The sequence below is a fragment of the Saprolegnia diclina genome, assembly GCF_000281045.1.
Source record: "Saprolegnia diclina VS20 unplaced genomic scaffold supercont1.6, whole genome shotgun sequence".
NCBI classification, from domain to species: domain Eukaryota; phylum Oomycota; class Saprolegniomycetes; order Saprolegniales; family Saprolegniaceae; genus Saprolegnia; species Saprolegnia diclina.
Genome location: NW_008246073.1, coordinates 241,222 through 262,209, shown reverse-complemented (window position 1 = coordinate 262,209; position 20,988 = coordinate 241,222). Strand labels below are relative to the sequence as shown.

The window sequence follows — 20,988 nt, the reverse complement described above, 5'->3', positions numbered from 1 at the left end:
TCCACTGGTCGCTACTGGGCCGTGACGTCATCGGGTCCGATTGGGCCTGTAAAAAGTGCATCATCCCAATGTTTGTACCCGTCCCCCACCCAGGCCCTACAGTTTCAACATCCAATACATTTTATTCGAAAAAGACACACTGGCCGGGGTCGGGGGACCATACCAAACAAAGGGCAAAGTCGTTGAAGTGGGCCATTTTCGGATTTGCCATGGCCGACGGCAGCAGCGACGCGACGCGCAATGCGATCCTCCTCGTCATGGTGACGATCGTGCTCACCAAGGTGCTCGACGTGCTCTATAAGCGGTACCAGGCGGCGCAGAAGGCCAAGCTTGTGACGCTCCAGCCGGACGCGACGGTCATGCTCGAGCTCGTCGAGAAGGAGGAGCTCTCGGCCGACACGCGCCGCTTCCGCCTTGCGTTGCCGTCGCCCGAGCACGTGCTCGGCCTTCCGGTCGGCCAGCACATCTCGCTGCGCTACACGGATGCCGAGGGCAAGCTCGTGCTCCGCTCGTACACGCCCGTGAGCTCGGACGACGTCAAGGGCTACGTCGACCTCGTCGTCAAGGTCTACTTCAAGAACGTGCACCCCAAGTTCCCGGACGGCGGCAAGATGTCGCAGTACCTCGACAACATGGCGATCGGCGACCGCATCGAGGTCTCTGGCCCCAAGGGCAAGCTCACGTATGTTGGCAAGGGCGAGTGCCACTTCAAGCACCGCGTCAAGGACACGACCATCGAGGTGCGCAAGGCGAACAAGATTGGCATGATTGCGGGCGGCACCGGCATCACACCGATGCTCCAGGTCATCCGCTACGCGCTCCGCGACCCGACCGAGACGACCGAGTTTCACATTTTGTTTGCCAACCAGACCGAAGACGACATTTTGCTCCGTGATGAGCTCGACGCGATGACGCGCAACTACCCGAACGTCAAGGTCTGGTACACGGTCGATCGCCCTACGGACAACTGGGCGTTCTCGAGCGGCTTTGTCAACAAGGAGATGCTCGCCGCGCACATGCCGGCGCCGGGCCCGCACACGCAGATCTTCATGTGCGGCCCGCCGCCGATGCTCAAGTTTGCCGTCATGCCGGCGCTCGAGGAGCTCGGGTACACGCCTACCATGCTCTTTACCTTTTAAAGCGCCGACATTTAACGTTTGCGAACACCGCTTTTGACACAATTTCCATTCCTTTTCGCACATTTCTGGGTTGTTGTATGAGATAGTGGTGCGTTGGTCACTAGCGTATACGTATATATTGGGCAAGCAAGTCCCTCCTGCAGTCACGATGGCGTCGTCGTTGTTGCCCTTGAGGAACGTCTCTGTCTTCACTGTGCCAAGCCGTCAGTCATCACAAACGGGCTTGATGACAGTTCATTGGTGGAAAATCCTTAAAAACGGCATTTTCGACAAATCCTGCCGCCGCACGATGAGGCTGCGATAAGTACGCTCATCATTGTGCCTCCACTAATTTCAAGAGACCCTCTAAAGTGCGCTTGAAGTTGATGAAGATTTGCGATCTTACGGTCCACGGAACGCCATGGCCATGCGTCTTATCGCGAGCGTGCGTAAGCTGATCCAGGCATGCGGAAAGAAACCAGGAGCGTAGGTGGTGCTCTACGCGGCAGCAGCAGCATCTGCCCACACGTCGCTGCGCGTTTTGTGGCCGCCGCCGAACTACCTCGTCGCGACGCCCAACGTGCCGATCGCTATCGCTGTCACTGGCCCGACGACCGATGGGCACATTCGCTTGACAGGGCACAAGCTGCGGACAACATTTGCCATGCAGGCGCCCGGAGCTGTCATTGGAAACATCTACCTGGGGTCGCATCATGTGTTGGTCGAGGCCCTTAGCGCCAACTTTACACGAATCAGCGCACCCATTGTGCTCTACATTGAGCGCATCCCGTCCCGAGTCGAGCTGTTCCGAGACTCGGGACGATCCAAGATGGCGCTGGTGGCGCTGCCGGCGGCCAAGGCGGCGCGCCCTACGACACGGACGCTCTGTTTCGGAGGGGCGTCGTCGCCAATGGACGGGCAAAAGCGGCTTTGGCTGCGTCTTCTTGCGTCGCTTCGAAGGCATCCCACCGTCGACTACTCGTTCCACGTTCGTTAGCTTCTCTTGTATACCGCCGAGTCAATTGGGTGCGATAGGTCTTCCTGCTCGAGCCCAAACCAGTGCATCCCACAGACGTCTTTACAGCCCACGGCTGGAACGTGACGTATGTACCCATGATGGTACGACTTTAGCACCCTTGTCCATAGTCAATATGCTAGTTGCTATTAGTGTATCTAGGTCTTACGCAAAGACATTGCCCGGTATGACATCACACACGAGAAAATGATGGCGGCGCTGGCCGACTTTGGACAAGCCGACGATCGAACGACGTTTCCGTCGTACGTCCATTCGCTCTGGGCATCGCTCGCTGAAGCCTTTGCGCCGTGTAAAGGCGGGGTCCTTAGCTACCCCAACTCGGCCAGCGACGTCGATCGAGTCTGGGCGGCTGTGGGGCGCGCTGTCGGCGCTGCAGGTGTCGTTCTCGAACTCTCGGGGGTTATGCCCATGCCACACTCTGTCGATCTGCTCGTCGGGCCGTCCCAGTACACCGTCGACCACCCCAGTGTCTCACAAGTCATGCGCGCCGGCATTCGAACCGTGATTCCGCCCGGCGTCGATCATGCAATTTTTGCTTCCCGTGCTCGCAGTCCAAATCCCTGTGTCGTCGTGGGATATCTCGGTCGCATTGTTGCCGAAAAGTCCCTTGGGCTCCTCGCACGCGCCGTCGAGCTCCTTCTGCAGACCAACATGACTGCTTCGTGCGTCACCTTTCGCTGGGTTGGGGACGGCGGCGATGCCAAGTATTACAAGCGCTACCCGATCACACTTCTTGGAAGCATCGACGACGAGGCAGCACTCGTCCACGAGCTCCAGACATGGGACATGGCCGTGCAGCCCGGCCTCCAAGAAACATTTTGCATTGCCAACTTGGAAGTCATGGCCATGGGGCTACCACTCGTGACCTTTGGCGTCGCTGGCGTCGCCGAGTACGTTCGCCACATGGAGAATGCGTGGGTCGTCGATGAGATATCGCCGCCAGCATTGGCCTCGGCGATCGCGCTTCTGGTGGATGATCCGACGTTGCGACGTCGACTGGGCCATGGCGCGCGACGCACCATTGAGACGCGGTACACCTGGGCCCACACGGTGGCCGCGTACGACGAGGCGTACGGTCGTCTGATTGGTCATGCCACGTACAAGCCCTGACCCGTTTCTATAAGCGGGTGTCGACCGTGTGCTGGCGCAGCGCTAACTCTAATTTCAACGTGGACGCATGTAAGTGGCATATTGAGTTCGGAATTGAAAGATTGAAAGATAAAGTCGGTGGTGATGCCTGCACACTCTGTCCCATTGTTGTCGATGGCTAGCCCTTCTTCTTTCCTGGGGACGACAGGGGCTTCTTCCCATCGGCCGACGCACTGAGCCCCATGGACGTGTCCAGCTCGCCAACGTCGTCGAGGTCAGCGAACGACGCGCGCTTTTGTATCCGCTTCTTCTTTTTGTCTTGATCGAGAAGCACTTGCTTGGAGGCCTTCTTGACCCGGTCACGTGACAGCGCATCGTCGTTTTCGTCCATCGCCATGTCGTCGCCGTCCAAATCGTCGGGCAGGAGCCCGTCGCCCGGCAGCGGAATGCGCTGGTTGTACGGGCGTGCGAGGCCAACGCTGAGCTCGTCGTCGGCGGCTTGGAGCAGTTCGGTCTCGTCGACTTCATTTTTCAATGGCTTTTGAGCGCGCACCGCGGCGGCGTGCATGAGCGTCAAGATGTTGGTCAGCGTCACTTCGCTCTGGTGGAGGGCCTCGACGATGGTGTCGTCGCCGACATGAATTGCCTTGCCGTCTTCCCGCACCTAATGCAATGTCTAAGCATGTTGCACCATTCAATAGGGCAACGCACCGACTCGATCTTGTCGACCAAGTGCTCGACGCCGGCCTTGACGCTGATGAGGATCTTGGCGACGCGTTCGTACTTGAGGCGTGCACGCTCGAGCTTGGCGGTTGCAATGTTGAGGTTGGCTTCGTGGTCGTCGACCATTTTGCGTCGATGGCCGCCGCCACTGCCGCTGTACTTGAGCTCTTCGACGTGCGTTTTGAGATGGACGTGTTCGGCTTGGAGCGCTTCGAGCCGCGCTTGGTTTTCTTTCGTGAGCATCATGAGGTTCTCGGTCGTGCCTTCCTGGCTCACAATCTTCTGAATCACTTCGTTGACGTCCGTGACGCCCGTGGCTTCCTTGATTTTGCGGAAGGCGCTTTCGAAAATGTCAATTTTTGTCCGATGCTCCTTCTTTTCTTCGCTCATGCGGACGTGCGCAATGCTGTTGACAGCGAGCGACTGCCGCATGACGACCGCTTCTTCGTCTTCTAAATGCGCGGCTTCGCCCGACACGATGTCGGTCTTGAGCTTCTCGCGCTTGTCGAGACGGGCGTTCATATCGAGCTTCATCTTGACGACTTGCTGCTTCTCGCGGAGCTCCTTCTCGCGCAATCGGCGCTCCTCTTCGTAGTTGGACCGGACGCGCTCGAGCTCGAGAAGCGTGAGCTCCTTGGCGTGTGCCGCGTCGTTGGAGAGCATAACGAGCTCATCGTAGTCGTGGTTCTTGGCCGCCGCCGCGCGCTCGATCGCCGCGAGCTGGTTGTCAAAGCCGATGCGCTCTTCCTTGAGCCGCTTCACGATCTGCTCGTACGTCTTGCGGATGCTCTGCGCTTCGTTGTACTTGATCATGGCTTTGTCCAGTCGGTTCTCGAGCATTCGAATCTTGCGCGTCTCGGGCGTGTCTTCCATGCTCGGCTTCTTGCTCTCGAGTTCAAGGTCCTTGACATTGTCCTATCTCGCATACATATCGTGAACAAGCTATCCACAATCGCTGAATGCACGTACTTTGAGTTGCTCGAGAATGTCGACTTGGGCCGCGACCTTGTGCCGCACGTCGTCGTACTGCTTGCGGCACTTGGTCAAGTGATGTGCAATCTGGGCTGTCTCGTCGTCGAGGTCGTTGCCACCAATGACATTGCCGGCGGCTTGCTCCGCCTAGCACGACTCAATAGCAATGCAAGGCGCAAGAGGAGAGCAATGTACGCGCTTCATGTCGGCAATCTGCTTGCGGAGCTCCTTATTTTCTTGCTTGAGTTGTCGGATGAGATCTTTGTTGGAGTTTTTGTTGGCTTCGAGCGCCTCAACGTTGTTCTTGCGGTCGACCTCTACACAGTGCGTTGGTGGACTGGATGCACACTCGTAGCGTACGCAAAAGACGCATCTTCTCGCGGAGGTCGTCGACTTGCTCCTCCATGCGACTGTCGTAGTCGAGTTCCATCTTTTTGAGCATCGTCTTGGAGTCATGGCGCTGCATGGTCGGCAATTTTGCGGCAACAATAAACGACTGCGGCCCGTGCGTTACGACCCCGACTTCGAAACGCCCCTTTCAAGTCCATTTTGGTCCGCGCCATGGTCGGCGTCCAGCACACGACTTGACCTCTCGTGCGCTCGCCGCGTGTGCTTCATTATTCGCTGTAGTAAAACTATTAATACCTTCAATTGTAATACGTACTTGGATAACCTTATCGACGAGGTATGGAAACCCTAATCCACGTCGCTACCCACCACGCTGTGTTGACACGACCGACAGCTCGAATTTTGTAGTACTTCAAGATGTCATCGTTCTATCCTAGTACATAGCATTCGCAACGTCCACCGACGACAACTCGTATTCTTTTTGGCTTTAAAAACGCCATCGTTCTGTCCTGACATTCCTGCAGGAAGTAGACAACAACAACAACAACAACAACACAATGTCTTTTCAAGGAATTAATTAAACCACACCAATGACGATTAGGGCGTAAATGAGGCAAAAATGTCGGCGATGACTTCTTCTTGAAAAATCAAAAGCGCGTGCGTCGCGTGGGGGACCAAGTCGAGCGTGGCATTCGGGACGGCGGCGACGAACTCGATCGCGGCTTTCCTTGGGACAAGCGTGTCCTTTTCGCCGTGCACCACGTGGACGCGAACAGTAACGTCTGAGAGCTCAAACCCACAGCCGTTGCGGTCCTTCCCGAGACACAAAAGCGCGTCGTGGTACGCATTGTGGGGCTCGGCGTCCATGCGCGCGCGAAAATCACCAAACCGGAGCCGCGGCGAGAGGCTCAGCGGTACCTCGGTGTTCGTCTCGTGTCCGCTGTCGTCGGCGAGCAAGAGGCCGTGACCGAGCGTTCGCACCGACTGGTTGGGATCGACATACGCCATGCTCAAGTCGACCGACGCATTCACAAGCTTCATGCCGGCGGCAATGAGCCGCGTCGGGCAGTACGACGCCATCTTGAGTAACCGCGGACACGACCGATTCGTGATACCGACCCATGGCGAGAGCAGTGTGAGCGGCTCGATGAGGCGTGATGCGAGCGCCTTTTGGCTCGCGATCGCCAACGCGTAGATGGCGCCGGCCGACTGCGCCATGAGCCCGAACCGCTCGATCTGCAGCTGCGCGAGCACTTGCTCGAGGATGTAGACAAAGGCAATCGGCGCTGGCAAGCTCGAGTCGGCGATCGGGTCCGAGAGGCCGTAGCCTGGGCGGTCGATGCAGAGGAGGCGGATGCCGTAGAGGAGCGCGAGCTCCTTAAAGAGGTAGATAAAGTGCCGGTGGCCGCGCATGCCGAGGAGGCAGACGACAGGAATGCCTTTGGCATCGCCGACCTGGGCGTAGCTCACATGGCGTCCGTCCTGCAGCGTGATGACGCCATTGTAGTCGGGGCCGTCGAGGACGCCGCCACTCATCTCGGCTTGTGTGTCTTTGGTGGATGTAGTTGCGACACGCCACCTCGATAGGGATTGGTCATAATTACTGCTTTCCGACGGTTTTGATTGGCCACGCCCTCATGACGCAATGTTGCGATCTTCGACTGGCTCGAGATGCCAATCAAACCAAGATGGCCAGGCGCAAAGAAACACCGACGTCCAAAACATAGATCCATTTACGCTAGCATTCCATACGAGTCGGGACACTCATCGAGACGGCGCAGTCCCATGCAATTACAGGGAGCTGCGTCGAAAGGTCGCCTTGGCGCCAACGCGTCCAAAAACATGATCCATCGTGTCGTCATCAAACGGAAGTAACGAGTGGGTGGCGCCGGGGACGACCTTGAGCACGCCCACCGGAACGCCAGCGACAAGCTCTTGTGCTGCTTGGAGGGGTACGAGCGCGTCCAGCTCGGCGTGGATCACATAAATTGGCACACGGACGTGAGGTAGAGGCACGCCGTACCCGCGGGGGTCCTTGCCCAAGCCGAGCTGCACGTCGTCATCCACATTGTTGGGCTCGGCGTTGATGCGCACGCAAAGCTCGTCCATCAAGAGCGGGTCGGCACTCGCCTCGACGTTGCTGAGGATGCGCACGGTATGACTGCCATTGAGGTGCGTCATGCTGACATTCATCGAGCCAAGCACGAGCTGCACGCATCTCGAAATGGCAAGCTGCGGCAGCCACGACGCAGCTTTCAGCAGCCACGGACACGCCGCAGCGTTGGTGCCCACCCACGGCGCGACGAGGACGACAGGTGACACGATGCGGGGTGCAAGGCGGGCGTTGGCGGCGATGGCCAAAGCAAACATGGCGCCGGCCGAGCCCCCGACGAGACCAAACTCGCCAATGCCGAGGACGTCGACGAGCTCTGCGACACGATGGGCAAACGCGATGGGTGCCGGCGTTGCGTCGCCAGTGGTGAGCGGGTCCGAGAGGCCGTAGCCGGGGCGGTCGATCCCAAACAACCGTATCTTGTGCTTGCGTGCAAGCCCTTGGTAGAGGTACGTAAAGTACCGATGACCGCGCATACCGAGAAAGCAGAGCACAGGCTGCCCGCTGGGGTCGCCATCAACCGCGTAGCTCACGCGTGGGCCACTGGGAAGGGTCACTACGCAGTTGTAGTGTGGTGCATCCAAAGCACACGTCATATGCGCGTCGCACGCAGGCTTTTGGTCTGTGACTGCGTTGATGATGTCACGCGGCCGCCATCACGCAAGGCGCGTCATCGAGAAAGGAAGCTTGTCACGTCAACGATAGAGTGATGGTCGACTCATCGTGGCGCCAAAGAGGCGCGTCACACCGACGCATCGAGGCGGCATGAACAACGGCACGGACGAGAGGCTCGTACATCGCAGCGTACATCGCCTTGGTGAACCTCGAAATGGACGAACGGTGGCGTGCATCTAGTGTATCCAACGGTAAGCGAGGCGGCGTCTGGGTGCAACAGCTACTCGAGAGAACAAACTCAGACTTCCTTGTCGGTACTGCACCCGGTCACCACGCCAGATGTAGGGACTCTCGCGCAACACGGAAACGATTTTGAATCGGACAGAATCTGACGAATGTGCTGTGCGTCGCCTGCGCAATCTTCCTGTTTTCTCGTCTAGACGCTGGTTGTCGACGGTGCAAAGGCATCAAACGCGAGTTCGATCCCCGTCTTGTAAAAGTCGATAAAGCGGTGGGGCGTCTCGGGTACAATCGTGATCGTTGCGCCCTGGATGCTCGCGACAAAGCTAACGGCGGCGTCAACCGGCACCATGCCGTCTGTAGCGCCATGGACAACATGGAGCGGCACGCGCAGGTCCGTGAGGACGTCGTAGCCGACGCCGCGCGGGTCCTTCTCGAGGCACAAGAGGATGTCGCCGTACGCGTTGTGCGCTTCGGTGGCGACGCGCGCACGGAGCTCGCCAAACGGAATGGACATGTTCGTGCCAAGAAGTGCCATCTCGTCCGACGCACTCCACACGGCGCCCCACTCCATCGAGATGTCCATGACCTTGACGGCGGCCGCCAGCACGGAGCGAGGTGCGTACGACGCTGCATACAGCACGCGCGACGTCCTCGAGTTTGTGAGGCGCACCCATGGCGAAATAAGAACGAGCGGTGCCACGATGCGCGGTGCTAAATGGCTCTGTGATGCTACCGCCATCGCGTAGAGCGCGCCAGCCGACTGCCCCATGACGCCAAAGCGAGCGATGTCCAGCGCGTCCACGAGGGCTTGGACAATGTCAGTAAACGCGATCGGTTCGGGCGTCGCCGCGTCGTACGGCAGCGGGCTCGAGAGACCGTAGCCCGGACGGTCGATGCACAAGAGCCGAAGGCCACGCTGGCGAGCGACAGCCTCGACGAGCACGGTCGCGTGGCGATGGCCGTGCATGCCCAAAAAGAGCAGCACAGGCATACCGTCTTGCGCTCCGACGTCAGCATAGCTCACAATGCGCCCATCGGCGAGGCGCAGCGTGCGGTTGAAGGCGCCGTCGGTCAAGGGGTTCGTCGTCATGTGTCGCCAATCGAGGTCTGGTCCAAAGGGGTCCAACGACCAACGTTCTTGAACACATGACATTTGATTGGTTGGCGCTGTGGACAGGGTGGGTTGAGACAGTCATTCTTCCTCGAAAAGCTTTTGTACCATCTCGCTTTTGCACGATCTCGCTTTTGCACGAAATCTTTCTTTGACATTTGAGAGGCGTGTAGAGCCCACTAGATGTTTCCAACAACACCATCGAGCACACGTCGGTGAGGCTCACCTGGCTCACCAACTCGTTGTCGATTAGGCCCAAACGGCTAGCAATAGTGGCACCATACATGTTTGAAAGGTGTCGAGAGCCCACAAGATGTTTCCAACGACAGCACCGTGTATCCCTCCACGAGGCTCACCTGGCTCCCCAACTCGTTGTCGAATTGGCCCAAACGGATAGATGGTGGCACAATTGCGAGCCGTTTGGGCCAATTCGACAACGAGTTGGTGAGCCAGGTGAGCCTCGTGGAGGGGCAGAAAGTGGAATTATTTCTCCAGGAAGATCAGCATCGTTTTGAGAGTTACGGGGTCCGAGAGTACTGGGCAAACACTCTATCCATTGCTGGTTCGTTGAAACCAAGATTCGAATGATTGGCGTCTGGGACGAGCTCGAGCGTCGCATTTGGCATCGCCGCGACAAAGTCCAGCACAGCTGCGACCGGCACCATACTGTCTTTCTCACCGTGGACAACATGTACATGGGACGAAATTGTGTTGGCGTCGTAGCCGACGCCCCGCGGGTCCCGGCCGAGGCACAGGAGCACGTCGCCGATCGCGTTCTGCGGCTCTTTGGAAATGGTCGCGCGGAGATCGCCTAGGCACACATGACGTGGCGACATGAGCGCTGTTTCGTCGTTGTCGTCGCTGTCGTTATCTTGAGCGCACAGTACGGGCACAGACGCATTTGCCGCCAGGTACGACATACTGACGTCCATGGACGCACTTAAGCAGCCGACGCCCGCGGACAAGAGCACATTTGGGCAGCAACTCGCGAGTTTGAGCAAGAACGGGCTCTTCTCGACGCCGACCCACGGGGCAAGAAGGACGACGGCGCCGGCAATGCGGCCCTTTAGCGCATCGGTAGCCGCAATACCAAGCGCAAAGAGAGCGCCGGCCGACTGCCCCATCAGGCCAAACGACTCGATACCCAGCTGGCCCAAGAGCTCGTGGAGGATGTGAGCGAACGCAATGGGGACTGGCGTTGCGTCATCCGACGCGTCCGAGAGGCCATACCCCGGGCGGTCGATGCAGAGGAAGCGCACGCCGTGTTTGGCAGCGAGCGCGTGGAAGAGGTAGGCGTAGTGCCGATGGCCATGCATGCCCACGAGGCAGACAACGGGAAAGCCGTCGCCGACGTCGGCGTAGCTCACTTGCCGCCCGTTGGCGAGACGCGTGACCTTGTTGTAGGCGTCGGAGGCGAGAACGCTTGCCATGAGCGGGATTCGTCGATGATTTGTATATGTGTGGGCAGACAGGCGGTGGCAGAGTAGAGTGATGATCGTTCCGAACCAACACTCCAGCGTGGTGACAAAGCAAATTCAGCAACGCGTTTCGTGGTTTCATGACGTGGCAGCGCGAGCGGCCCGAGACGATTCCGGAGGAGACCAGCGTTTGCATGGAGCGCGCGCCATCGAGCACCAGACGCACACAATTTCCATCACGCGCGAGAAGCAACGACGGCGATGCGATGTGCCAGACACTGTCTTCGTTGCAGATGCTTGCGATATGGGTGGCCATTCAAGTGCAGTAGGATGGCCAGCCCTGTGTGACCTGATGGTGCGACCGCAATACGAACGAAGAACTAGCGGCAATAGGAATAAGGCTAGTGATAGTTTCTAACATCTGGGGTCGTGTCGCACGGGTACCGATAATCGCGACCGGCGCAAAACAAAAAGCAACGAAAATGTATTCCTACAACTCTTCGTGCGTCTCGTCGCTCTGCAACCGGGCCAAGATGCGCTGCCAGTGCCCATCCACGATCTTTGCGAGGATCGACGGCGCATACTTGTCGACCATGTCGGCGCGTGCGCGCTGCCCCTTGGCCTTGGCATCCTACGCGCCAATGTGCATCCAAATCCAACCTCGGTTTTGAAACGAAATGACGTACCTCGGGATGCGCCACGACGTACTGCAAGAGCTCGATGAGATGCGCCTCGGACGGATTGGCCCACAAGTGGCCTTTGAACGCGCCGTCCAGAATCTAAGGCGAGGCCGGTCATCCCAGTTTCGCAATGGGAATCTCGGTGCGCTACCGGTACGAGGCCGTCGATCTGCAGCGGAAACGAGTTGTCTAGCGTCATAAACTCGGTTGGTCCGCTCCAAAAGGTCGCGATCACTGGCAGTCCCATCGACATGGCCTCAACGTGCGGGCGACCCCAGCCTTCGCCGCGCGACGGCAGCACGAACGCCGTCGCCGCCTTGTACAACGACGGGAGTTCGTCCTGTGCTCTGGAATAAGTCGGTGTCTGCGATAGAAACATATAAGTAGTAAGGCACCTGGGGCAAATGCGGCGGAAGGACGTGTACGCGCGGCAAGTCACCAAGGTCGCGCTCCAGGTCGTCGAGCGCAAACTCCGTAATCATCGCCTGACCAAGTTCAAAATGCCATGAAAAGTAAAGAAGACACCGAGTACCTCGAAATCGCTCGAGCTGTGGTACGAGTTGGTCAAGAGCACGAGAAGCACGTTGGCGTCCCGCGGGAACGCGCCAAAATACGAGCGCAGCAAGATCTTCCAGCCCTTGCGCTCTTCCCACCTGATGCATCACTGAGATTTAGGACTAATGGGCTCCGTACTTGAAGATGGAGAGAAAGACGGTCGTCGATGCATCGACGCCAGGCAAGGCCAGTGGCGTCGCGTTCTCCGGGTCAAAATACGCCACGTCGACAGCTTCAGGCACGACGACAAGCTTGGCTTCCGGGACACCGCCGTCTTGGAACACCTGCTTCTGGAACCTACACGCAACGGCTTCAGCGTATGCGTGAGCGACGTATCGTACTGCGTGGGGACCCAGATCTCGTCCATGGCCGCCATGCGCTCGGCCCACCCCGACGGAATCCGGTCGGTCTCAAACATTGTTCGACCGATCGCATACGTCGAGCCTACGACTCGTTGTATTCGTCGCCATGCGCAAGTCGAACGGTACCGATCGGCGGACACGTGCTTGTGTGGTACCGCGCGGGGTGCCACGCTCCGGGCTCGGAGTGACACACTGCAATGTGCGGCGGTGCTGGCGACCAGTATGGGTTGAACCAGTGCGCTTCGAGCGTGTCTTTCGTCGCAGTTGGTAGGTGGCCGGCAAAGTCGTTGTTGAACGAGTCGCCGTGCTGCGTGATCTGCAGCGTATATGCCGGCGACGCCAAGTCGGCGAGCGCTTCGACGAACGAGATGGCTTCGCTGCAGTAGCCGCCGCCGCTCATAAAAGGCGCGAACCACTGAACAAGAGGCGGACTTGCCGCATTAGCCTACCACGTTGGTATGAGCTCGGCGCAGTCACAGCACGCGCTACCCTCGACGCCACGAGCGCGGCCACCGCCAGCGTCGACATGAGCATCGTAAACATCGAGTGCTACAGGTTTTTTCGACTGTGCGGCATCGTATCCATTTGCAAGGGTTTTGTTTTAAACAGACACACAAGTCGCGTTTTTACATGACGTGGCAGCACGTGACGTTACATGTCGTGGAGACCATGCGTGGCTGAATGGGCGATGACGACAAAGGAGAAACGAGATTCTTTGATACCTGCATGGCGTACTGGGCGGTGGCTGAGCGCCTTGCTTGACCCAGCGGCTGTAGCCGCACTGCGTCCGGGTAGATCACGGGTGCCGTGTCGACAACAGCAGCGAGAAGCGCGTCGGTGACCTTGGACTTTTCGTCGTCGCTCGCTTCGATGCTCTCGATCTCCATAAAGGGGAACGGACTCGACTCATCTTCGAAAAGCTCCCGAGCGCCGTCGTCGTCGTTGTCAGCGTCCGTAGACGCAACGGGTTCGTCTTCTTTGGTTGCCGCAGCATTGACCATCGAGTAATCCACGAGGCCGGGCATGACACTGGCAGCGATCTCGACCGACGCAATCTCATTCTCCTACAATGGCTCGTCTTGTCAGGCGTAATTAATTGCATAAACAAATTGTACCTGATCGTGGTCGTCGACTTGGTCGACGGTGTCGTCGAGTGGCAGCAACTCTATCATGTTGTGCTCCTCTTCCTCCAGTGTCTCCCCGGGCTTCATGCAGCGCGGGGACGAGACCGTCGAGCGCGGCGAGAGGCCAGACTGCGGGTGGAACCAGCACTGCATGTATTGGAGGCCAAACAAAACCTACAAAATTTGACCCACGGTGTTTCAAAATATGGACGCACCTGCACCATGTTGGTGCCTTCGTACAAGTCGTCGGTGCAAAACATGGAGCTTTCCGCCATACCGAGCCTAGTATATGGTGCGTCCCACTTTGAACAAAGGAGGTAGCGTGTACATGCGGCAGTCGTGCAGGAAGATCGAAATGTTCTCGCGCTCCTTCCACGGCGCGAGGAGCTTGGAGTACGTCCGTGCGATTGGCATCTTGTTGGCGTGCGCCGGCGCCAACGCCTCCATCTAAGAACCATAGTGTCCATCAAACAACTCAACCATATAAAAAAACGTACCAGCTCCCGCAGTACGACACCCGAGCGCAAGAGGACAAAGAGCGCGTTCTCGTCGTCACGCTGGACACCCATGGTCGCATCGTCGTTGGCAAAGAGGTCCCGCCCGAGTTTGCGTTCGATCCATGCGATCGACATCTGTGATCCTTTGTCATATTGAGCAAATAAGGCGGAAGACACGCACCTTTTGGCGCTTGGCGTACTCGAGTGTGAGCTGCTGGTTGGAACTCCACTTCTCGGAGGACGACCGCTGCGCATGGGGTAGCTGGATCGGCGCCGCCGGACGCACATCGGCCGACTTTTCGCTGCTCACCATCGGTACGTGCAGACTATTTTGAGCTCCTTTTCCATAACTGCACGCGTCGGAGGGTACCTGTCGAGGGGTGTGGAGAAGGGGTGATCTTTATAAGGAGCTATGCCAATCGATTGCACGCACATCACAAGCGCAGGAACGAGCGTGCAAAGACCCACTGCAAATATATATTGACGCGCCAACAATGGCCTAGCATTAGTAGTAGTTCGCCGCATCTAGGGGTTGTTGTACAGAATATTTCTGGGGTGCTCTTGCTGCTGCGGGACTCGCGCAACGAGCGCGACCCAAGACCCAAGACCCAAGACCCGAGACCACTGCTACCAACGTCACCTTGGTATGCGAGCGTGGTTCGTATCATAACTACGTACCCGACTTTCGGCTTGCCATCGTTGACACAAGCGGCGGCTGCGCCTTGAATGAGGGCTCTAGTCTGGTGGAGACCACGAATGACGCAGTAGGTCCAAGGTCTGTACGGCGAGCAGCTGCGTGCCCACACTCCATGCAGCGGTGGTTTGGGCTCCGAGCAGTCAGAGCTCTGCTGAGCCAAAGAGAAATGCGATGGAAGCTTTTTCTCGACCAACCTCACACGACTCCTCGATTCGATGCGACCCCGCACCTTCGTCAGCATTTTCTGCTTGCACTCGGAGTTCATCTCGCATCGGCCATCTTGCCCTGCGAACCAATGATATATGGTGAGCGTGCAGCAGAACCTATCGACGTGCTTCTACCGCCCCGCACGCGCAGCGACGCTGTTGCCGGCAACGTCGCATCTGCGCACTCACCGTGCGCCCTTGCCGTGTCCCCCATGTCATTGCGACCTGCGATGGTGTGAGCGTGCTGCTGCGCTCATTCGCCTAACCAAGTACGTATCCCATTTCATTGGTAGTATAAACGTGGATTGGCCCGGGCCCATGTATTCATCTAAGCGAATTACAAGCAACTGGGATGCTCGGCGGCTGTGATTGGCTGAGGCCACGCTTTGTGGCAATTGGTGGAAATTGCAGGCCGGTTGGGAATTCCCGAAGCTTCCCACCCCTCATCTCGCTCCGCCATGCTCACCTCGCTCCGCGTCGGTGGCCGCCGCATTAGCCGCCTCGGCCGTAGCTTCGCCTCCGCCCCGGAAGACAAGCGCTACAAGCCCGTGAACGAGGTGCCCGAGAGCGTCATTGCCAATGCCCACTCGGACCAAGTCTTCTCGCCCGGCTTTTCGATCAAGGGCCAGAGCTCGTCGGGCCGCGCCGCGTACCTCGACGTGCAGGCCACGTCGCCGCTTGACCCGCGCGTCCTCGACAAGATGATGCCGTACATGACGCACAACTATGGCAACCCGCACTCGCGCACTCACGCGTTTGGCTGGGACGCCGACAATGCTGTCGAGCACGCGCGCGAGCAGGTTGCGTCGCTGATTTCGGCCAACGCCAAGGAAGTCATGTTTACGTCGGGCGCGACCGAGTCCAACAACACGATCATCAAGGGCATTGCGCGCTTCTACGGCGCCAAGAAGAAGCACATCATCACGACGCAGATCGAGCACAAATGCGTGCTCGACTCGTGCCGCGCCATGGAGAGCGAGGGCTACGAAGTCACGTACCTTCCCGTGGGCACGAACGGCCTCGTCGACGTTGAGGCCTTTAAGGCCGCAATCCGTCCGGACACGGTCTTGGCGTCGGTGATTGCGGTCAACAACGAGATTGGCGTCGTCCAGCCGCTCGAAGAGCTCGGCAAGATCTGCCGCGCCAACAAGGTCTTCTTCCACACGGACGCGGCGCAGATGCTCGGGAAGCTCCCGATCGATGTGGACGCGATGCACATTGATGCCATGTCGCTCTCGGGTCACAAGGTCTACGGCCCGAAGGGCGTCGGCGCCATGTACATTCGCCGCCGCCCGCGCGTGCGCCTTGAGCCCATCTTGTCGGGTGGTGGCCAAGAGCGCGGTCTGCGTAGCGGCACGCTGCCGCACCCGCTCTGCGTCGGCATGGGCGAAGCCTGCGAAGTCGCGGAGCGCGAGATGCAAGCCGACCACGACTGGGTCCAGTACCTCTCGCAGAAGCTCGTGAATGGCATCAACGAGAAGATCCCGCACGTCATTCTCAACGGCGACGACAAGCAGCGCTACTGGGGCAACGTCAACCTCAGCTTCGCGTACGTCGAGGGCGAGAGTCTCCTCATGGCGCTCAAGGACATTGCTGTCTCGAGTGGCTCGGCGTGCACGAGCGCGTCGCTCGAGCCGTCGTACGTCCTCCGCGCGATCGGCGTCGGCGAGGACCTTGCGCACACGTCGATTCGGTTTGGCATTGGCCGCTTCACGACCGAAGCTGAAGTCGACTTTGCGATCGACCTCTGCGTCAAGCACGTCGGCCGCCTGCGTGAAATGAGCCCGCTCTGGGAAATGGTCCAGGAAGGCATCGACCCGAGCACGATCCAGTGGACCCAGGACCACCACCACTAGGCGTCCTATGTTTGCGACCGATGTGTGGATCGGACCAGCTCGATAATATACATGTATGATGATGACACGTGTTGCAGCTCTGACCTGTCGACGAGCGCCGCCAAAGCACCATCGCTTGCAGCAACCATCACGAGCGTCCCGCGTACATACCGGTAGGGTGTAAATAAGATCTGTATTCATTCATTTGGTGGTCCTGCCGAGGTGAACGCCGCTACGTCGGAGGCCTACCGCACGAAGATTTCGTGCGTGTGGGCGAGGACGAACTCAAGGTAGTCGGCTTCGCACGTGATCTGCTTGATGGTAAAGTTGTAGCGGTAAAAGATTGTCCGGTGCATGGGAGCCACCTTGAAGAGAAAGTGCAGCAGTTTGGCAAACGACCCGGGCAGCGCGAGGCTGTAGCCGATCGTACCAGCGTGCACGATCAAGTGGTTGAGCGGGCTCGGGTACGGCAAGCGCGGGCCGAGGAGCTTGCTGACGTCGTCAAGTGCTTTCTCGACAAGTCGCTCTGCCACGGGAACGAGGCGGTCGACCTGCGCGTCCGAGATCGAGGGCGGCTGCACAAAGACGCCGTTGTCGAGCACGGGGACGCCATGGCGCCGGAGGGCCTCCATGACGACCGTCTTGGCAATCGTCTGCATGGCCGCGTGCGACTCGCCTTGGTCGTTCCAGCCCTTTGGCGACGGTGCCATGCGCTCGGGAATGCAAATTTGCAACTGATGGCGATCTTTAACCGATCGGTTAGCCGGTTACACACACAAACAGGCGGAGCTGGCTCCATTTGGCAGCCAGGCAAACCCTGAGGCAATTCCACTCGCTCGCGTCACTCAGGCGTGTTTGCTGAACGCTTGCTCAAGGATCGATCGCTGCACGCCAATGGCCGCTATTCCATGCGCTATCCCTTCTTGCCTGCGCTGGACGGCAGTAGGTATGACAGTCGTATGGACGACGGATTGCTGAGCCTGAGCAGTGAGCCTGAGCAGAGTAGTACATATACAGTACTAGAACTGTCGCTGCCGTCGTAGTACCAGTGTTGTTGTCGAACCTTTGTTGTCGTGATACCCCCGCCATGTATCCTTCGCATCGACGTGTGAACGACAAGATCTTATGCACCGAGTGCGACAAACATACGAGTAGAAAGGACTTGGTTTTTCGAGGTTGACGCAGAATAGATAGTGGCGGCGTTCGAGGTCGTGGGATCGAGGCCACTTAGTCGAGGTACACTTCACGGCGCCGGGACGTCACAAAGTACTGGTACGAGAGCTCGCTGTGAATGAGATAGCGCGGCTGGGCGCTGCTATCGAACCAGACGCGGTCTTGGTCGGGGCGGATCGTGTTTACGACGTCGAGGAGCGCGGCAAAGGAGGTGGGCAGGGGCACGATGGATGTGACGCGCCCGACGTGGATCGTAAGGTGCTCGTACATGATGTCGCGCACGCGGGCACAGAGCGCCTCGAGGCGGGCGGCCTCGACCATGGACGCGACGTCCTGGAGGTTGAAGTCGTCCGTGAGAGTGATGTAGCCGTCGAGAATGGGGATGCCACGTTGCTTGAGCATGGTGCCAAGGATGTCGCCGGACGAAGCCGTCGTTTCCTTTGCCGGCGCGAGATTGTGCAGGAGGACGGCCTTTCCCGCGGCCTCCTCCGAGGACGGCAGCCCTTCGTTGGCGGGGCGTACGATGGCCACCTTTGCCATGAGCTTCTCGAGTACGTTGACGTCCATCATGGAGACGGCCTGCACGAGATTTTCGATTTGCTTGTCCGAGCGCGTCGGCGCCAAGCTCTGCCGCATGTAGCGCTTCATGCTCGGGACGTGGCAAAAATGGCATTGCTGGCGATCTTTGCGCACCGAACCGGTTTTTCCCGCCGGTTTGGAAAATTAACCGGCTAATCTCGAACCGCGCGTCGACGTTACATGCTACTCGTTGAAGGTTCCTTGCGAACCGCTGTTCCCGCACTACGCGCGAACGAGCTGTGATCTCTCCATATAGTACGAAGCGCGATATACAAACGAGCAATGCTCAGCCGAGCACTCAGTACGACGAGAGAAGATGCAGAATAACCGGTTAACTTGGCGTCTTCGTCGGTTCGAATCGCTTGCCGGGTTGCAGTCCTTCGTTCAAGCGGTGCTCGTCTTCCTTGGGAAGAGCCTTTCGAGGTCATGTGCAGCTACACGCGAGGGCTTCGCTCCGAGGTTCTTCCAACCGATAGCGTATGAAGGTTGGCCGCTGGCGACGATCGCACCGCGGTTGAAGTTGACACCACCAACATGTTGCAGTCGAGGAACCATCAATGCAAAGACGACCCGAGGAAGACACAACACTTGTTGCATTGGTTTCGGTGGGTGCATGCAGAAGAGCAAGGCAAGATGCACTAGAAGATGTAGACGAAGCGGACGTGGGTGTTGGTGAAGCAGAGGTACGAGAGCTCGTCGTGGATCACAAAGCGTGGCAGCGCTTCATGGTGGGACCAGACACGGTCTTGGTTGGGCCGAAGGGACGCGACGGTCTCCATGAGCTCGGCAAAGGACCGAGGCAGCGTCGTGACACAGACGTGCTCGTCCATGATGATCGCGAGGTGGCCGAGGTACATCTCGATCGTGCGCACCGTCTTGGCTTGAACGTCATCCCTTTTCATGTCCTTGGGGATCTTGACTTTGTCGTCTTCAAGCTGGCGTCGCACCGCGTCGTGCTGGATCGGCCGCAGGTACAACCCGGTCGAGCTGCATGGCGCCGGGTCGGGCGCGTCGAGGCCGATCATCTGCCGCGTCGCCCGGACGTAGAGGTCCACGTACGGGTACTCGCGCTGCAACTCGGCTTCCTCGGTCGGCTCGCTCCATGGCCGCAGCATGCGTCGGCCCCGGCGATCGCTTCGCATCGTCGTCATCCGGCTTGGTCCACAATGGTGGCGATCTTTTGTACTGTGATTTTAGCCAATCGGGACGCCGGAGGCAATAAACCGGTTCACGCAACCGGTTTCACGCGCGACCAATCCCAATAAATCCTGATGGCCACGACCCGGACCCGAGCCAAGAACGCGCTCAAGCGCCGGAAGCGCAGGCTCCAGCGGCAGCTCGAGGAGGACCTACACAGCGTCCTGCACGAAGGCTGCGAGGCTAGCACGAAGGAAGCCCTCGAGGCCGAGTACATGGCCAACGAGGAGAACACGCAACGGGTCCATGCTGCATGGATCACAGCGAACGCGACGGCCGACGCTGCCTTTGCCAAGCGGCAGCGCATCCTCGCCGAGCGCCAGCGCCTCATGGAATCCATCAAGCAGCAAGTCGAGCAAGAGAAGATGGAGATCGAAGCGGCAGAGAAGGAGCGCGCCGAGGCCATGGAGAGCCTCCGACTCGAGCGAGAGGAGGCACGCACACGTCACTAATCCACGTCAAGCTCATAGGCGACGCTGTAGGCAGACGAAAAGCATCGTGCGCAAGTGCTCGCGTCAATGTCGCCCGAGAAGGTACATATGCGCATCATGTTCCTGTCAATCCCGTCCTCATGATGAGCGTAGCAACGCGAGGTGGTCTGCGCGTTCTATGCGCGGACAGGCACCTGTCGCTTTGGCGCCAACTGTACACGCTACCATACTCCCGTCACGTCGAGTCGCTTCCTGCTTGTCCAGGTTTGTTGCGTCGAGATCAATGCCCCATCATACCGTCGCCTTGGCTTAGGGCATGCATGCGATCCAGCTGGCGGCGGATGATGCGCTCGAAGTACATTCATTTCGCATATACATGTACTAAGGCGCCGCGTAGATCGACGAGAAGCAGCTGCGTCGCGCATACGCCGAGTTTTACAACGACGTGCTCGCCGAATTTCTCAAATTTGGCTTTGTCGTGCAGCTCACGGTCCATACAACATTCTTCTCCATCGCTCTTTCAATGTATCAATGAGACTAGACATGCTGCAACTTGGCGCCACACCTGCGAGGCAACGTGTACGTCGAGTACCAAACCGAAGCCCACGCCGCCGCCGCGGTCCACGCTCTCTTTGGCCGATTCTATGCGGGAAAGCAGCTCTACCCGACGCTCGTGCCCATGGATTCGTGGGCCCAAGGCATCTGCGGGCTCTACCAACAACGCCGGTGTACGCGCGGGCGCGACTGCAACTACCTCCACCCATTTGCAACCCCGGTAGAAGATACGCCGTCGTATCGGTTCCGCCGCCGGTCGTCGCCCCGTACGCACCATAAAAGAAGACGGCAAACCTCATATTTGATGCGTG

The 20,988-nt window shown here is 58.6% G+C and overlaps 13 protein-coding genes across 13 annotated transcripts in view; 4 read left to right on the top strand and 9 right to left on the bottom strand.

Moving 5' to 3' along the window:
- The first annotated feature begins 147 nt into the window (after positions 1-147).
- On the top strand, positions 148-1,201 carry SDRG_02596 (cytochrome-b5 reductase). Its single transcript, XM_008608192.1, has one exon. It carries the CDS (start codon positions 210-212, stop codon positions 1,137-1,139), a length of 930 nt encoding a protein of 309 aa, XP_008606414.1. The 5' UTR covers positions 148-209; the 3' UTR covers positions 1,140-1,201.
- Positions 1,202-1,512: 311 nt separating this feature from the next.
- On the top strand, positions 1,513-3,345 carry SDRG_02595 (hypothetical protein). The gene is made up of 4 exons (XM_008608191.1): positions 1,513-1,563; positions 1,609-2,106; positions 2,154-2,237; positions 2,296-3,345. The coding sequence occupies exons 1-4, from the start codon at positions 1,540-1,542 to the stop codon at positions 3,262-3,264; spliced, it is 1,575 nt and encodes a 524-aa protein (XP_008606413.1). The 5' UTR covers positions 1,513-1,539; the 3' UTR covers positions 3,265-3,345.
- On the bottom strand, positions 3,318-5,420 carry SDRG_02594 (hypothetical protein). The gene is made up of 5 exons (XM_008608190.1): positions 5,299-5,420; positions 5,134-5,255; positions 4,936-5,085; positions 3,955-4,881; positions 3,318-3,907 (listed from the first exon to the last, which is right to left on the bottom strand). The coding sequence occupies exons 1-5, from the start codon at positions 5,402-5,404 to the stop codon at positions 3,422-3,424; spliced, it is 1,791 nt and encodes a 596-aa protein (XP_008606412.1). The 5' UTR covers positions 5,405-5,420; the 3' UTR covers positions 3,318-3,421.
- A 410-nt stretch (positions 5,421-5,830) lies between these two features.
- Positions 5,831-6,839, bottom strand: SDRG_02593 (hypothetical protein). The gene has a single exon (XM_008608189.1). The coding sequence runs from the start codon at positions 6,820-6,822 to the stop codon at positions 5,884-5,886; it is 939 nt and encodes a 312-aa protein (XP_008606411.1). The 5' UTR covers positions 6,823-6,839; the 3' UTR covers positions 5,831-5,883.
- Positions 6,840-7,077: 238 nt separating this feature from the next.
- Positions 7,078-7,995, bottom strand: SDRG_02592 (hypothetical protein; the record flags this gene model as incomplete). Its single annotated transcript, XM_008608188.1, has 1 exon — positions 7,078-7,995. The coding sequence occupies one exon, from the start codon at positions 7,993-7,995 to the stop codon at positions 7,078-7,080; it is 918 nt and encodes a 305-aa protein (XP_008606410.1).
- Positions 7,996-8,450: 455 nt separating this feature from the next.
- On the bottom strand, positions 8,451-9,347 carry SDRG_02591 (hypothetical protein; the record flags this gene model as incomplete). The annotated part of the gene is made up of 1 exon (XM_008608187.1): positions 8,451-9,347. One exon carries the CDS (start codon positions 9,345-9,347, stop codon positions 8,451-8,453), a length of 897 nt encoding a protein of 298 aa, XP_008606409.1.
- A 491-nt stretch (positions 9,348-9,838) lies between these two features.
- On the bottom strand, positions 9,839-10,813 carry SDRG_02590 (hypothetical protein). Its single transcript, XM_008608186.1, has one exon. It carries the CDS (start codon positions 10,796-10,798, stop codon positions 9,887-9,889), a length of 912 nt encoding a protein of 303 aa, XP_008606408.1. The 5' UTR covers positions 10,799-10,813; the 3' UTR covers positions 9,839-9,886.
- Positions 10,814-11,164: 351 nt separating this feature from the next.
- On the bottom strand, positions 11,165-14,317 carry SDRG_02589 (hypothetical protein; the record flags this gene model as incomplete). Its single annotated transcript, XM_008608185.1, has 15 exons — positions 11,165-11,417; positions 11,473-11,565; positions 11,618-11,806; positions 11,862-11,951; positions 11,999-12,119; positions 12,160-12,318; positions 12,363-12,465; positions 12,510-12,828; positions 12,873-12,932; positions 13,106-13,447; positions 13,499-13,681; positions 13,723-13,789; positions 13,836-13,954; positions 14,005-14,139; positions 14,186-14,317. 15 exons carry the CDS (start codon positions 14,315-14,317, stop codon positions 11,277-11,279), a joined length of 2,253 nt encoding a protein of 750 aa, XP_008606407.1. The 3' UTR covers positions 11,165-11,276.
- A 1,000-nt stretch (positions 14,318-15,317) lies between these two features.
- SDRG_02588 (cysteine desulfurase, mitochondrial) lies at positions 15,318-16,830 on the top strand. The gene has a single exon (XM_008608184.1). It carries the CDS (start codon positions 15,366-15,368, stop codon positions 16,761-16,763), a length of 1,398 nt encoding a protein of 465 aa, XP_008606406.1. The 5' UTR covers positions 15,318-15,365; the 3' UTR covers positions 16,764-16,830.
- An 85-nt stretch (positions 16,831-16,915) lies between these two features.
- On the bottom strand, positions 16,916-17,469 carry SDRG_02587 (hypothetical protein). Its single transcript, XM_008608183.1, has one exon. It carries the CDS (start codon positions 17,450-17,452, stop codon positions 16,988-16,990), a length of 465 nt encoding a protein of 154 aa, XP_008606405.1. The 5' UTR covers positions 17,453-17,469; the 3' UTR covers positions 16,916-16,987.
- Positions 17,470-17,872: 403 nt separating this feature from the next.
- Positions 17,873-18,575, bottom strand: SDRG_02586 (hypothetical protein). The gene has a single exon (XM_008608182.1). It carries the CDS (start codon positions 18,561-18,563, stop codon positions 17,970-17,972), a length of 594 nt encoding a protein of 197 aa, XP_008606404.1. The 5' UTR covers positions 18,564-18,575; the 3' UTR covers positions 17,873-17,969.
- Positions 18,576-18,979: 404 nt separating this feature from the next.
- Positions 18,980-19,848, bottom strand: SDRG_02585 (hypothetical protein). Its single transcript, XM_008608181.1, has one exon. The coding sequence runs from the start codon at positions 19,643-19,645 to the stop codon at positions 19,133-19,135; it is 513 nt and encodes a 170-aa protein (XP_008606403.1). The 5' UTR covers positions 19,646-19,848; the 3' UTR covers positions 18,980-19,132.
- The window catches only part of SDRG_02584 (hypothetical protein), a gene marked incomplete at its 3' end in the record, with an annotated part of 1,523 nt that continues 297 nt past the window's right edge, over positions 19,763-20,988 (top strand). The window contains exons 1-6 of the mRNA XM_008608180.1: positions 19,763-20,125; positions 20,174-20,224; positions 20,276-20,386; positions 20,436-20,477; positions 20,520-20,612; positions 20,664-20,943. Of these exons, the coding sequence (XP_008606402.1) occupies positions 19,766-20,125; positions 20,174-20,224; positions 20,276-20,386; positions 20,436-20,477; positions 20,520-20,612; positions 20,664-20,943 (937 nt within the window). The 5' untranslated portion in view covers positions 19,763-19,765. The remainder of the gene's footprint in view (positions 20,126-20,173; positions 20,225-20,275; positions 20,387-20,435; positions 20,478-20,519; positions 20,613-20,663; positions 20,944-20,988) is intronic.